This window comes from Nansenia antarctica, assembly GCF_963989245.1.
Source record: "Nansenia antarctica genome assembly, chromosome: 4".
Taxonomy (NCBI): Eukaryota; Metazoa; Chordata; class Actinopteri; order Argentiniformes; family Microstomatidae; genus Nansenia; species Nansenia antarctica.
In genome coordinates, this window is record NC_137689.1 from 56,954,311 (window position 1) to 56,969,619 (window position 15,309).

At 45.5% G+C, this 15,309-nt stretch overlaps 1 protein-coding gene across 1 annotated transcript; it reads right to left on the bottom strand.

The window, feature by feature from the left end:
• Window positions 1-294: 294 nt before the first annotated feature.
• Window positions 295-14,544, bottom strand: LOC308156141 (splicing regulator ARVCF-like; the record flags this gene model as incomplete). The annotated part of the gene is made up of 16 exons (XM_080529497.1): window positions 295-387; window positions 639-715; window positions 880-967; window positions 1,113-1,224; window positions 1,472-1,664; window positions 2,063-2,213; window positions 2,509-2,636; window positions 6,159-6,230; window positions 6,442-6,459; window positions 6,831-6,999; window positions 7,330-7,447; window positions 7,984-8,167; window positions 8,321-8,799; window positions 9,846-10,447; window positions 11,634-11,810; window positions 14,524-14,544. The coding sequence occupies 16 exons, from the start codon at window positions 14,542-14,544 to the stop codon at window positions 295-297; spliced, it is 2,682 nt and encodes an 893-aa protein (XP_080385623.1).
• Window positions 14,545-15,309: the final 765 nt, after the last annotated feature.

The window sequence follows — 15,309 nt, forward strand, 5'->3', positions numbered from 1 at the left end:
ACACTTTAAAATAGGGACAAATATTCACTCGATCTTAACAGGGGGAATAGATGTCTAAGGGAAACCACATCAAAATGACCTCCACAAATATAGATGTTTGTCATCCTCTTTTACATGTGACACTGATGATGTCTCCTGCAAACAAAGGAAGGACTTGTAAGAGATCTATGACTATTTCACTACTGTACATAAATACTCTAATAGTAGAAACCCATGTGTGTCCAAGCATTGAGTCATGCCATCTTAAAAGGACTTAAAGTTGGACTTACTGCACTATGGCCCCTTCTGCCCTCTTCATACCCAGGAGTCTAGGGGTGGAGGTTTGCGGTCCACCAGACCCACTGCAGGCCTCCCAGCCCTGATAAAGTGCTTCCTCTCTGGGATAGTCTGCAACAAAAAAGTGTGCAAGTGCATGGCATGACAACAGGTGTTAGAAAAGTTGACTAAAGTATACCGGCAATTAATGAGACATATTACATTACAATATTATTTGTACACCAGTATATACCAGATGTGTTTTATTTGTTACTTTTGACACTTGTGTGCAATTTCAACCGACTCAGATATGAGCTTTAAGAAAGTGAGCGGTCTAAGTTAAACTGTTGACCGAACAGAGTCCATCGGATGGTCAGGTTTACCTGGAGAGGCTCTCTCTCCATCATGAGGCCTGGTCCATCACCCACTCTGTCACTCTGGTCTACAGGGGAGTATCCATCTGCAGAAAGCCCTCAGTGAGAATAAAGCCATCAACAATCTCAGATAGGTAAGGAGGCGCACACCGACAAAACTGAAAACACACACATACTCATAAAGCAGCAGTGCATTATACAACGGCTTAGCAGTGCTTTGTTTCCTACAATATATTATCCTCTTGCTGACCTTGGTTTTTCTCCATCAGGGGCAGTGTGATGTCATCATAGCCAGGCTTTCCATTCTTGGATTTCTTTGGCATTCCAGTAGCTGTTGGCTTTTAGATGGAAAAGGGGATACAACATTATGACCAGCTTGTGATATACTGTGCTCAGATATAATACAAATCCATACCAGATGTACTTGGTAACTCCTATGGACATTGTAATACATGGAGAATAATACAAAATAGCATGGCATACCTTGAAGTGGCTCTTGTTCCAGCCTGCCTTGAAGAGACTAGGTCTCAGGTCCTTGTAGGCCCACACTGTCTGCAGCACATGGGACGCAGCTTTGGTCTCACGTACAGATTGGCTGATCACAACATGAATGAAGAAAAAAAACAGTGGCAGCATGAAAGAGAGGACATTGTAGACCGAACGTCTACTCTTGAGCTAATTCAACCCCAAAACAACTCTCTCAACTCACTCTCAAGTCACTAGTCCATGTTTGCCCTCCTTAGCCCAGACTTCATCAGATCCTGTGCGTTTCTAAACTACTGGCATTTCCATATGTTATGTGAGAGATACTACATTAGGGGGAGTTAGGACATTTTATATACCTCGTCTTGTTGATGGCTACCAGTTTCTGGATGGCGTGACCCTGTGTGAGGGCACGGGCGTTCTCAGGGCTGTCTGTGATGATCTCATGGACGGTGTTCAAAATGGCCACCACTGTGTCCCCCTCCAGGTTCTTTGCTGGCCGCTGCTGGCCACACGGCAGGTTACTGACTAGATCCCTCATAGCATAGCTCCCTGTGAAACAGGACAACACAATCAAACATCTGTGTGTGTGTGTGATGTATGTGTGTGTGTGTGTGTGTGTGTGTGTGTGTGTGTGCGTGCGTGCATGCGTCTGTGTGTGTGTGTGTGTGTGTGTGTGTGTGTGTTTCTGTGTGTGTGTATGTGTGTGTGTGTGTGTGTGTGTGTGTGTGTGTGCGTGTGCGTGTGTGTGTGTGTGTGTGTGTGTGCGTGTGCGTGTGTGGGCGTGTGTGAGTGTGTGTGTGTGTTTCTGTGTGTGTGTATGTGTGTGTGTGTGTGTGTGTGTGTGTGTGTGTGTGTGTGCGTGCGTGTGTGTGTGTGTGCGTGTGCGTGTGTGGGCGTGTGTGCATGCGAGAGAGTGAAAGGGGGGGTGGGATAGAAATGAGGTCTACCTATGAGGTCTTTGTTGCGCCGATCTATGGCCAGGTTGCGGAGAGCAATAGCTACAGCTCTGACTACTTTATCAGCATCTGAGCGCAGGAGCTCCACTAGAACAGGCAGACCTTTCTCCTTCCGCACTGTAGCCCGGATGTAACTGGACCACTATGAGCAAAAGCAGAGAAGAGAGACAGAAGAAGAGAGAGACTGATAAACACTCATGTTTCCTACATCCTCTCTTTCTCACACACACGCACATGTTGCTTTCAGTAATCCTCTCATTTCACAATGAATGAACCTCATAATATATATAGCCATAATTCTGTATTAATTATAACCCCCTGCCCAGACACACACACACACTCTCCATCTATCTCTCTCTCCTCGCTCGCTCTCTCTCTCTCTCTGTTCCCTCCTAGCTTTAGATATCTCATCTCCCGTCGCCCCCCCCCCCACTCACAGCCCAGTGTCCTGCAGCGAGGTTCTGCAGAGCTCCAGCCGCGGCCTCCAGTGTGTTGTGGTTCTGACTGCGTGTGAGGAGAGAGAGGTACAGCCTCACCACCTCTGGCTGGTACAGCAGCTCCAGACCTTCAGAGAGAGAGGGGGGAGAGAAACCACAGATCTACAACGCACCAGAAAACAAAAAACAAAACAAAACAAAAAAACTCAGACTAATTGGAACTGACACCATCCGTCAGACACAGAGGATCTTCACACCACCATTGACTACGTAGATGGGGAATCAGCAACCAGCAGATACAGAGTACAAACACAAACCCAGAGGACATGACAGAAGCATGAAAAGCTATCACAGACCAAACCTTCAATTGAAACACCCATGTGGTATGACTGAGGGCTGTACATTATGTTACATTATGTTTCATGAAAGAGCGGGTACTGCTCCAGGCAGCTTGGAGATTTGAGGCTAAAGTGAGAGGGTAGTGATTACCGTTACTGTATGTGCTTTATTCTCAGCCGTTTATTTACATCCATTGGTCCATTCCCATGGACAGAGCACAAGCAAGACACAGATTAAAGAAAAGTAGGGTATTGGGTATTAGAAGTCCAGATAAGAAAAAACGGATTCGAATAACCAAATTCAAATTCAAATTCCATTTGCAGACACCCCCTTGTTACAATGCTGGTATGCTTTCTTCTTTAAACATGAATCTCTATCACATTATTAATGGATCTGTCATGCCAAATTTTGTCCGTGTGCCAATATTAGTCCGGGCTATCACTGGCCCATCAAAATCAAATTGATCCATCCCATATTACAGGGCTTCAGCTGGACAATGAGGCTATGTCCAGCTCCATTCACATCTAGTAATAACCATAGCACTTGCAGCGTGCCTTGGTGACTGTGTTCGGAAAAGTGGAACTTTACGCACACTGATAAAAGGTAGCCTACTCTATCTCCAATAGGGTCATTATTTACTCTCTCTCTAGCTATTATACTGCAATTTCAAAGGCATGTGGCACCTCGAATAATCATATCCTAAATCCCTCAAATCATAGCCTAAATAAGTAAAGAAATAAATAGAAGTAATCAGGATATGTGAATTTAATTTTAGCACATTTTAATACAATGCAAATTGTGCCTAGAGGGACTTATTTTCACCGGTACCGGCGAGATTGAAATATGTCGGATATATTTTTCTGCTCCGTAGTGGTATGCAGTAGTAGTATGCAGTATGCAGGAATTATATTTATCACTGTGATGTGATGTGATGTGGGTTAACTAGCCAACTCCGTACTACGTACTACATTAGGAATTACGTGTGAAATTAGCATGCTAGCAGGTGTTTTCATATAAAATGTCCATACCTACATAAAAGCTATAGCTGACTAGTGAGCCTGCATCAGCCTTAATGCTATTCAAGTGCAAGAAGATTACATTTGTCTTCCCAGTTTAAGATACACACATTCATCTGTGGTAGTAAGCACACAGCGGTAGAATGACGTCACAGGCGGACAGTATTTGGCCGATTAGTCCGGGGATGTGCGGAATGCACGTCGAGTATTCGAACGATTAGATTTTGATGGGCAGTTGATGGCCCGGACTAATATTGGCAGGTGGCAACGTTTGGCATGACAGATCCAGTACAGGGGCTCTAACCCAACAGAACTTAACTTAGCTCTGCTCTGCTTCGAAATGTGGCGATGTACAGCACTGTATTCCCCCACAGGCTGGAGTACAGAGGATGAGAATACTCAGGAAGTCTGTTACAGACTATCCTCCATAGATTTACATAATTCAGGCAGCGGAGGTCATTAGGCGACTTAATGTGTTGTCTAATCCTGACCTAGGGCAGTAACCTTAACTTATCACAACGATTGCCGCCTCTGGCAGGAGCGTGGGAGGCCTCTGCAGTCACACATAGTTTTGTGTAGTGCAGTTTTGTCTGTGGAGAGTACGGACCTGTATGCATTATTACATGATCTATTAGTAGACACTACACATCTCTATCCAGCCCTTTGCTTATGACATCTGCAGATCTTTCTCAGTCTCAGATGGGCTCTGATGGACCATGACAAAAACCTCGCCTGTCAATTTCACATTCTGATTTGTCTGAAAACATGTCATACCTCACATTGTGTTCTACGCATACGAGTATCTGATCCTATTCAAACCACAGTGGCAGTTCAGATTTTCAGTCAGAGCTGCTAAGATGTTGTCAATTCAGATATACTGAGTAATTTGTGACACGGTCTGGTCAATTGGTCCGCAAGTCGGCATCCGATTTAAGGTTCAGATTTTTCTTTAGAAAAATTTAAACACAATGCACAGTTGTTGAAAATCAATTACACACTCGCTAATCAACTAACACAGCTTTTTTGAGCCTGCTAACAATGTAAAGTAGTGTTATTTAAGCAATATCACACAAGAGGGAGTGTGTTATACTGAATATCAGCATGGCTGTGATTCGGTCGTAGGTACGAGGCCGCAGGCCAAGTACCGAAGACAATCACAGCCGTGCTGATATCCAGTATAACAGCACGACCTCGAGTGTCAGATACTATTTTGGCTCCGTCAAGAAAAAATAGTTCCGCAACTGGACTGTTGCCTAGTAACCTGAACACAAACATCTGCAGGTTAGCTACTTTGTATTAACGGTCATTTCGGAGTGATACCTATAGTTAAAAGTCCCAGTGCTGTTATACTGTATATCAGCACTCATGGAATGCCTCTTGTCCAATCAAATTACTTGGTCGGAACTAACTGTTGTATAAAGTTAACTAGGTAGCAGTGGGGATTACACACCGAATCCATTGCATTGCAGTATTTTGGCTTGACTAGCGAGTTTGTGTTGTGATTTTCAACATTGTTGAAATGTATTTCCGTGTTTCAAAATAAAAGTCTGATTGGTTGCCGACTTGCGGCCCAAATGACCAGACCGTGTCACATTTGCAATGCTGCATTTCAATAGAGCAGACCCCTACCAGCCACCTAGAGCTTCACCCAGAGAATGTAAATGTATGATCAAAGCACATGATTGTATTTCAAATCGAGAATCAACCATGCTGACTTATTACCTTACCTTTCCATTATTAAAAATGCTTTCAGTAATCCTCTCATTTCACACTGAATGCAACTCATAATAGCTTTCCATCATTCTATGTAACTCATATAATAATCCCCCGCCCACAGGCACACGCATGCACACACACACACACACACACACACACACACACACACACACATACACACACACACACACACACACACACACACACACACACACACACGTTGCCACGACAACAAGCAACCACATACCATACCTTTTATTCAGTAGAACACCTACTAACACAAATAATAAAGCATTCAGTTCATTCTCTGTCTCCTGCTTCTGTTTCTTGGTATTTGTCCTCACCTGAGCTCTTCCTCTTCCTCAACTCTCCTCATTAAACCTCACACTCGAATATCTCTACATGTAATATGAAACGAAAAGACTTGATGAACTTTGCAAAAGTTTAAAAGGAGTGGAAGAGTAGAATGAATAGAACATGAGTGTCCTCATGTCATGCCAAACGCAAGCTTAGTAAGCCGTGGGAATGTTTTATCAAGTTCAAGTGATTAAACAGATTACCTCTAAAAATGATTCATACCTTTCATTGGTTCGGTGCGTTTGGGTAAATCCAGAGTGCCATATTTTTTGTCACTCGGTCCATTTTTCAAACCTAGACAACACACACACACACACACACACACACAGACACACACAGACACAAACTGTTAAAGATTGCACAACATTCAGTCATATGAAATGTGGAGAATGTTAAAGGTCATGCTGAGAATGTTTTCAGTACTACAATAAGTGCAAAGACATGACAATAGAATAGAAAACCCCAAGGTCCTTTACTGAGAATGGAACTACAGAGACAGACTTACTTTGATTGAACCACTCCTCTTTTGAACGGTGATGTAATGGGACAAAAGAAGAAGTTGTGATTAATACTATAATTGTAACAATTACAGTGTGGCATCATGTTAAGTATCATGTATGTTAAGTATCATGGTGCTATAATGGGATGCTGTTATAAAGACATGCACAATTTGCTAAATGCTTAAGTGAAATGGTTCAATAGTTTGTATTATGTAAGTGTATGTTTGCTGTAGTGTCACCATAAAACAAAATGTAAACATACCCATTCCAGAGTAGTCCTGAGATAAAGCTACTATTCTGTCCCACTACATCTTTCGCCTATTACATGACCTTGTAAACCAGCTAAATTGTAATCTAGCATCATCACAAAGTCAAATCCATCATATTCACCAACCTTTGGCCCTTTTCCCTCCAAAACAGTCTGCTTCATTCTTCTTCCTCTGGTGCCCACCTGATCTTGGCACCTGATTGGTCGGTGGTTCTTGAAACCTCTCTGCCCCCGGCACCTCTTTGTGGACGTGGTAAGAGAGGTTCCTCAGGATGCAGACACAGTTCTCTACCGACTGATAGAGAAGAGCACACACAACAATACATCGATTATACTGTAGATAGCAAAGGCTCAGAGCACAAACAGGCTCTGTTTCTCTATCTGCCTCTTCAATAGCCTGTGCTTTGGTGACTTTTGACCTCTATGAATGTCCTTGGCAAGACAGCCAACAGTTGCACATAGCAGCTGTTGCCATGCTACCTCTCATTTGTATTCCCTCCTTCATTCTTTTGGTTTACTATCTACTGTAATTATCTGCACTGTGGCTTAAGTGTTTTAGCTGTGGATGTTGTATTAATTTCATGCTACAGTTTGCATTGTCATAATATTTATATTATTCCTCTACCTTATTGTCAGTCTCCTTGTTGGCGACGGCTGACTGTAATGCGTGGAGGAGAGCGTCCACCAGTCCTTCACACTCCCGCAGCCTCTGCCTGGCATCAGCCCCGTCTGAGCTCACATTCCTGGAGGAACAGAGGTTGGTCAACAAACAACCAGTAGCTACTTAGAAAACACATAGAGGGGCAATCTGGGATTCAAACAACAACATAGCAGTCTCCCCAACACTTTTTGTTGGTAAACAGGTGAGGCATGGAGCTTGAGAAATCTTATCTCAAATTCATAGACAGAGCTCGAGATAGCAAGATAAGACAGCTGAACTAAGTGCACGAGGCATTTATAAGTTAGTAAATTCTTCAAGAATCAAGTCATCGAATCAGTCATGAAATAGATCTACCAATCCGAGATTGCACCATTAAACTTATGTTATATATTACTATATTACTTATCTTATACATTTATGTTATATTATTTATTTCTTTTAGCTTACCAGATCTTGTAGTTCAACCTTTATTTTTAAAATGTTTTATTACTATCCTCCTTTTTTATCCTTTTTCTGTATTTCTTTTAATGAATTAAAAGAATGAATTGAATTGCCCCTGTTGTATGAAGTGCTATACAAATAAACTTGCCTTGCCTTGCCTATATGTGGCTTCCATACCTCAGACATCCGGAGGTGTTCTTGAAGACAGTGGTCCATTCTGTCTCCTTAGGTCTGGAGTGTTCAGTGATGTCTCTCCTCCAGCCCGAGTGTGGGATGATGACTTCATCAGTCAGTGTCTGGAGCCCGTGGTTGATGACCATCATCTTTAGGGGCTCATGAGAGGAGAGGTTCCACAGGGTCCCTATGGAAAAGAATACAAGGTATGGTATACAGGTGAACTTCTCTCTTCTATGGTGGTTGACTGATAAAGGCTGCAGAGTAACTGGCTGTGTGTTCAAGTTGAATCGTTCTCACTGCAGAGATGTTCAGAACTTGGGTCATAGCCCGACTGTACCTGTTGCCAGCTCTCTGACCTCCATGTTACTGGACTTCCTCAGCAGTCGGACCAGGGCAGGGATGCCGTCACAGTTCTTGATAGCCACCTTGTTCTGGTGGTCTTTCCCATAGGAGATGTTACGCAGGGCTCCGCAGGCTTTGCGATGGACCTCTGCTTTGGGGTGGTCCAGCAGCCCCACCAGCGCGGGTACCCCCTTCAGCTGCCTGACGTCTTGCTTGATGCGGTCGTTCTCGTAGCACAGGTGCTGGAGGTAGGCGGCTGCGTTTGACTTGACCGGGTCCATGGGGTGACTGAGCATGGTGATGACTTCCCGCAGGTTGGGGTCCCTCCAGCGGGGGTCTTTACGGAAGCTGTCCAGGCTGACCATGCTGCTGCGCTTGTGGGGGAACTGTAATGTCTGGGCCCTGGCCATGGCCTGGAGGAAAGAGCCAGGGTCCTCATCCACCTGGGGCATGATGCCGTCCTCATAACCACCTCTGGAGAGAGAAAGACGAAGTGGGGGGGGGTGGGTGGGTTGGAGACAGACACATGGGTTGGAGACAGGCAAAGACAGAGACAGAGAGACAGACAGTAGAGACAGACAGTAAAAAACAATCAGGTTTTGTTGTTGAATTATAACCTTCCGATAAGCACTGGTTAGGCTCTCTGTCGTGCAATACTCTATTTGAACTTGACAGCCTGAGTTACAGATAGAGAGAGTGGCCAGAATCCTCTGTAAACAGCTCTATCACAGTATATGAGTTGGAGAAAGTGCTGCTGTCAGTCAGTAATACAGGTGAAACCTCCTTATTTATCGACTGGTGGCAGACTGCCTCCCCTGATTGATGCCACCTGCTCCTAACCTGGGGCTCATCTGTCTGTCTGACTCACCGTGCTGACACCACAGGGACCAGCAAGCCTCTCCTATAGGGGCTCACAGCAATGGAATTCAGTATTTGCCGTATGATCATCGACGTAAAGCCTACTGCACTGAGGCACGGTATGGATTTGAATCTGTTTGTGCTGTGGATAAGGATGATGATAGTAACAACTATTGTATGTGTGAATGCTTTGTGTACAAAGTCTGCTTGTTTGTCCACAGATTACCAGCTACAGACAGCAGAAATAAGTGTTGGATCTGCCACGGCCTTTGTTAATGGTAAAGTCATTAACAGAAAGGCTATTGATATTTGGGTGGCACAGATTGAATGTCCTTTCATTACTGTCTATTCTGTGAGAGTAAGAACTCCTTTAATGGGAATAAAAGACTCCAGTATGGATCAATAAATCGCCTTTTAAAGCTGCCACAGCACTAGCTTTGCAAGGTCGTCAGTCTCATTAGCTTGGTGAAAACAAACCCACAGGTAGACCTCAGTGGAAACGAGCCCTAACTATTGATTGTGAAGGTGGGAAAACTGTTAATTGATTTCTTCATCAATAACTGTACATGATGTACCAAAGGGTTTTCCCAATATGACTTATTGTGTACAATGTTTTGTTAGATAGCTCGACAGTCCAGCTTGTGCCTAGATTACAGCCTAACCTGGTTCTGGAGGGCTCCCTCAGGAGCTCCATGGTGGTGACAGGTCTGATCTGGTGGATTCCCCCCAGGGTGGGATAGCTGGCAGTGGGGTAGTCACCCTTCATCTCCTGGCTCTCCAGCCCCCTGTCCCCTGGTCCTTCACCCTCTGGCTGGCTGCTCAGACCCATCTGACCATAGTTGTCCCTGGGGAGGGGCAGGGTGTAGTGAACCCCCGGATGGTAGGTTCTGGAGGGCCAGTAGTTGTGGAGGGAGCTGTGGTGGACACCACGAGACAGGCTGCCGTACCCAGCACACACGTCCCCCCCAAGGCCACAGAAGCTGTCAGGGAGACTGTAGACGCTGTTCAGTCCCTCAGGGGTCTTAGGATGGGGCTCACTGCTAGTGTTTGTCTGGGGACAGGGTAGGGTGGCGGTGATGGTGGTGGTGGTGGTGGTGTTGGTTGTGGGGATGGTGGAAATGGGGTCAGAGGGGAGTTGGCCATTGGTTATGGTACTAGTCTGCAGATATGGGTCATTTGGAACCATGGGAACCTGTGTCACCTGGGTAACTTGTGGGGTAGGGGTGTCTGGAGTGTCCACCTGCTCACTCCCCTGCTCCACGGCCTGAAAATAGGAACATACAGTTGTTGACCATCTTTATCTCACTATATGATCTACAGTCACCATGCCAACCATGTCTACAGTACTACATTCTCTCACTGCCCTGCCTCTGCTGACCACAACCAATATTACCTGTACCACCTACAGTCCTACCACCAAAACTGCTGTTACTGTTACCATTCAGTCTATTTTTCACCAAGAGAAAGAGGCAAAAAATGGCACTGTTTGCTTAACATTTAACCTGCCATTAAATCCACAAAAGTCACAGTAGAATATATCTCCTAGGAATGATCCATCAGATTTCTGGCTTTGTGTTCCACCAGTGAATAATTAATTCTTCTTGGTTGCCAGTGAATAATGAATCTCCCCTGCTGCTGAAAATTAGTTTAGATTGAAATTCAGTTAAGGGCTTCAGTTACTCTTTCACCACCCCCAAGGTTATCTTCCATGATGACTTATAACTGGTTGTTTCTCCTCATAACACTGTCAATGTAATGTACATGTGCACTCATATTATTTAAATTGATATACAGTATATGGAAATAGTGCCCTGCCTGCCTCTACAGTGAAACCTTTGGTGTCCTTTAGTGCCCTGCCTGCCTCTACAGTAAAACCTTTGGTGTCTTTGCATCCCAATGTACACTAGTAGTTATTCCCCAAAGAAACTTCTGGCAGGCTCACACACGATCAGCTCAGTTCAAAAAGCTGTCTTAGACATTAGATTTGCATTCGGTTGAATAGCAATTTCTCTCTTGGCGGATGGTTCAGATTAAAAACACATCATGGTTGACCAGATCTGGCATGATAAAGCTATTCCGCCGAATACTGTGATTGTTCCCCTTTGCTCTGTCATGAATTATAATGCACATCTATAAAATTCAGACTGCAGGGAAGAGATTTACAGATTCATTCAAGGCACTAGCATTGCAGAAAAGTACAAGATGATTTGTACTATGGAGATCAACTCAAACTGACTGATAGCTGTGACTGAAGACAAACCATGACGTTATAATCATGCATATGCCGGCAGCAACACCTGTGGCCTGCCAACAGAATGGCCAATCAAGGTGTGACAACGTTTCCATCCATTTCCACACACTTGCTGATTGAATAAGATAGGAATTAATTCAGAACAGCTGACTATTGGACTCCCTTTACCCCTAGATTACCAAACACATAAAGACTGAACCTCTGTGTCCGTTTGTTGTGGTGTTTCTGTTTCCGTGCTGCTGCCATTAGTGGAGGTGACCATGGATGTGTTGGAAGTGGGCGTGTCCAGGTCATCGTCAGCGGGCGGAGTCTCCACCAGCAGGTCTTTGGGCTCCTGTGTCAGGACCAGAGGGGAGGGCCCTTCAGACCTCTGCTCCTACACATCAGGTACATACAAAGGAGAGAGTGAGAGATATGCAGTACTGTTACACAACAAAAACAGGAGAGAGAGAAAAAGAGTGAGAGAGAGAGAAAAGAGAGAGAGAGAGACATTAGAGCGAGAGAGTGAGAGAGAGAGAGAGAAAGAGAGTGAGAGAGAGAGAGAGCGACATTAACTGAGATGACAGGAAGTGTGAAAGCAGAATAGGGTATTATCTAAATGTGTGAAGGAACTCCACCTGTTTAATTAAGCAGCGTTGGTCTGATCCCTCCTGAGAGGGTCTCTCGCCACGCTGTTCAAACTGCTGACCTTTCACTCCCCCTGCTGACTGCGTGAAATTGTTCATTTGAAGCTTTCTTTCCAAAATTCACCTTAACTGTACAGAGTAAGGCAAAGGCTTCCTTCAAACAGACTGCTCTTATTGTGTGGGGAACGGCAAAGTGGATGGCATGTAAAACCAGGCGGGTGGGTATCGAGGGATTTGATGCGTTAAAAGAGTGCAGACTGACTCCATTATTTAAGTTAATGAGGAGGAAGGGTTTGGCATGCATACTTAGATTTAACAATGTCCATGTTCATTTACTTCAAGAAAAAGCGAAAACAAAACTCGTCCCTCAGAGGAATGCACTCGCCAAACCAGACTCTTTAAATTATTCAGCATAAACAACATGAAATGTGTCTGAAGACTAGTACTACGATATGAACATAATTCCTTGTCTTTACTATAAACTCTCATCAAATTATAAAATCTTGATGAGGCAGCATTGAACTAAATGAAAGTGTCCCCAGTCCTACTGTGACTGTCAACCAATCAGAACATACTACTGGTACAGCCAATCAGAACATCTGTACTTGAGGATACAAAGGTAGAGACAAGAGAACTGGATTGAAACTCACTGAGGCCAGTGAAACAGATGAATAAGGTAGAATATCACACAGAGTGTGGGGATATAATGAGGGGCTAAGTCATTACTGTGATGGGGAACTGGACACTCCCAGCTTAACACTCCCAGCCTCCATCTCCCAACCACAATGTCAGGCATGAGAGCCACCTGTCTCCTTGCAAATCGAGGGAGTCAAAGAGAAGGGGAGATGAAAGCCCCCTTTAGAGACAGAGAGAGAAAGAGAGAAAGAGAGAACAAGAGAGAGGCGAGGCGGGGGGGGGGGGGGGTGGTGAAGAGAGAGATGATACTGTCTTAAAAACCTGTGGAGGGATGAATGATTGGGAGTATTGTAAAGCAGTGCCAAATGAACGGCTGGCATGGTATTACTGTTCTCCTGATGGAGGGATTGAGAGGTGATAATAGGGTTTGATAGAAGGATGGAGGCGGAGGTATGGCACTGTTAGAATCCCTCCCAGCTGTCCCTGTTTGGAACGGGCTTTCATCAGAACCCCCAAAGCCCAGCGAGGAACCATTCCTCATTTGAATAACCCTCCCCTCCGGGGATCACTCCACATCATCGCTTATCCGTCCATTGAGCACTGTTCCCACAACCATTGTGTTACAACCATTCTCCCCAACCCAATATCCTCACCCCCAAATGACTGCAGCCTCGCACTGCTGTTTACCAATGCAGATGCCGTAGATAAGATCATATTTGAGAGGCAGTGAAGCAGGAGACACAATGACAGGATTAGTGTCTTGTTCCAGTCAACTCTTCTATCAAGGCTGACTGCACCACATTACGGTGGAAAGCCCCACAGTCAGATCCCCCCGCTGCGTGAGTTCAGATTTAGTGCCCAGCTCAAGGGCACTACAGACGCAAGCCACATTTAATACTTGTCACAAGCTCATTATAATAGATGAATCATGCAGGAGAGGGAAGAGGGGGGGGGGGGGGGGGGGGAGATGGGGGGGAAAGAGGGGTCGGTCATCAACCGCATGCCCTCTATTACGTTATTATTACAGAATAATAACAGCAGGAAGTCGTCTTGTTTTTGTTGAAGACAGCCGGGGTGCTGGCAAGGAATAGGTGGATCCGTCGTACGACTTCACTACACATGAGCAATTGTCCTTCTTTTTTGGGGGGGGGGGCCGCAGCTCAGACACAACACTGCAGGCGTTATGGGCACAATATGACAACAGGACCTGGCTGTCATTTGCTGCCGGTCCATATGTCTTGTCCAATGAGAAGGAGGACAGCACACACACCCCCCCCCCTCCCCCCCCCTCCCCTCCTGGTCAACAAACAGTTAAGGACTGCATGGTCCTATTTAATATCTCTCTAACTTACAGTGGCTAACGATGTGAGCGCTGTGGAAGCGTATGCAGCATATTCCCCTGTGGGTAGTATCTCTGAGCCTTCTGTCATAATGCTTCTACCAGATGATTAACACCCTCTCTACTAGGCCTGCAGTGTACACACACACACACACACACACACACACGCACGCACACACACACACACACACACACACGCACACACACACACACACACACACACACGCACACACACACACACACACACACACACACACACACACACACACACACACAATACAAGACAGAGATGTTGGCAGCATGTCCTTGCACACACAAGGCGACTACATCGAACAGCCCTGAGAGGAGATATGGAGATCCACCCCCCTCCCGTACAGCTTGAGTACATATACAGCACAGCTGTGGAAGGCACTCCTGGAGGAAAAGCATCCGAGGGAAAAGAGGGACGATAGAACATAGAGAAGCCAATGCAAAATCACATCACTTACCTCCTTCACCTCCGCAGGCATTGCCAAATCCCTTTGATTAGCTTCCACACAGATGACTGACTGGATCCGTCTCCTGTGAGAGGGAGAACACTGCGGCTGTTTCTCTGCCTCTCCTTTGCTTTCTGCCTTGACTTTCCTTGCGAGCGTGGAGGCAGTTCAGACAGAAGCAGCCATCCTGCCTTCCTCCCGGCTCTCACTAACACACGTCCGCGCGCGTTCACACACACACACACACATACACACACACGCACGCACACACACACAGTCACACACACACACACACACATACACACACGCGCGCGCTCTCACAGGCACACTCACATACGCACTCTCACACATTCACACAGTGAGCTCAGATGAATGCTGCACTCTCCCTCGTGAAAGAGATGCTGAATCAACAACAAAACCAGGCAGCCTTATCACAGCACACCCTCTCTGCTGTCATAGAAACGGTCACATCCGAGGTCTGGGTTATTCGCAAGATGGTGTTTAAATCAAACTATTCCCAAAACTGCTGAGCCCCTTACAGAGAAGGTGTTTTTGTTTTTTGGTGAGTAGAAAGCCCTGCAATCTCTGTGTTCTCTCCTCAGTCTCCCACCGCCCTAGTCCTCTCTGTACAGGCAGAAACACACAGAAACACACACACACACACACACACACACACACACACACACACACACACACACAGGTTAATCTGGGTTGACAAGCAGATGCAGCTGGAGCAGAGAGGAGCCACTAGCACAGCCCTGTCATCCACGTGCAGGACAGAGGGAGGGGGAGACGATG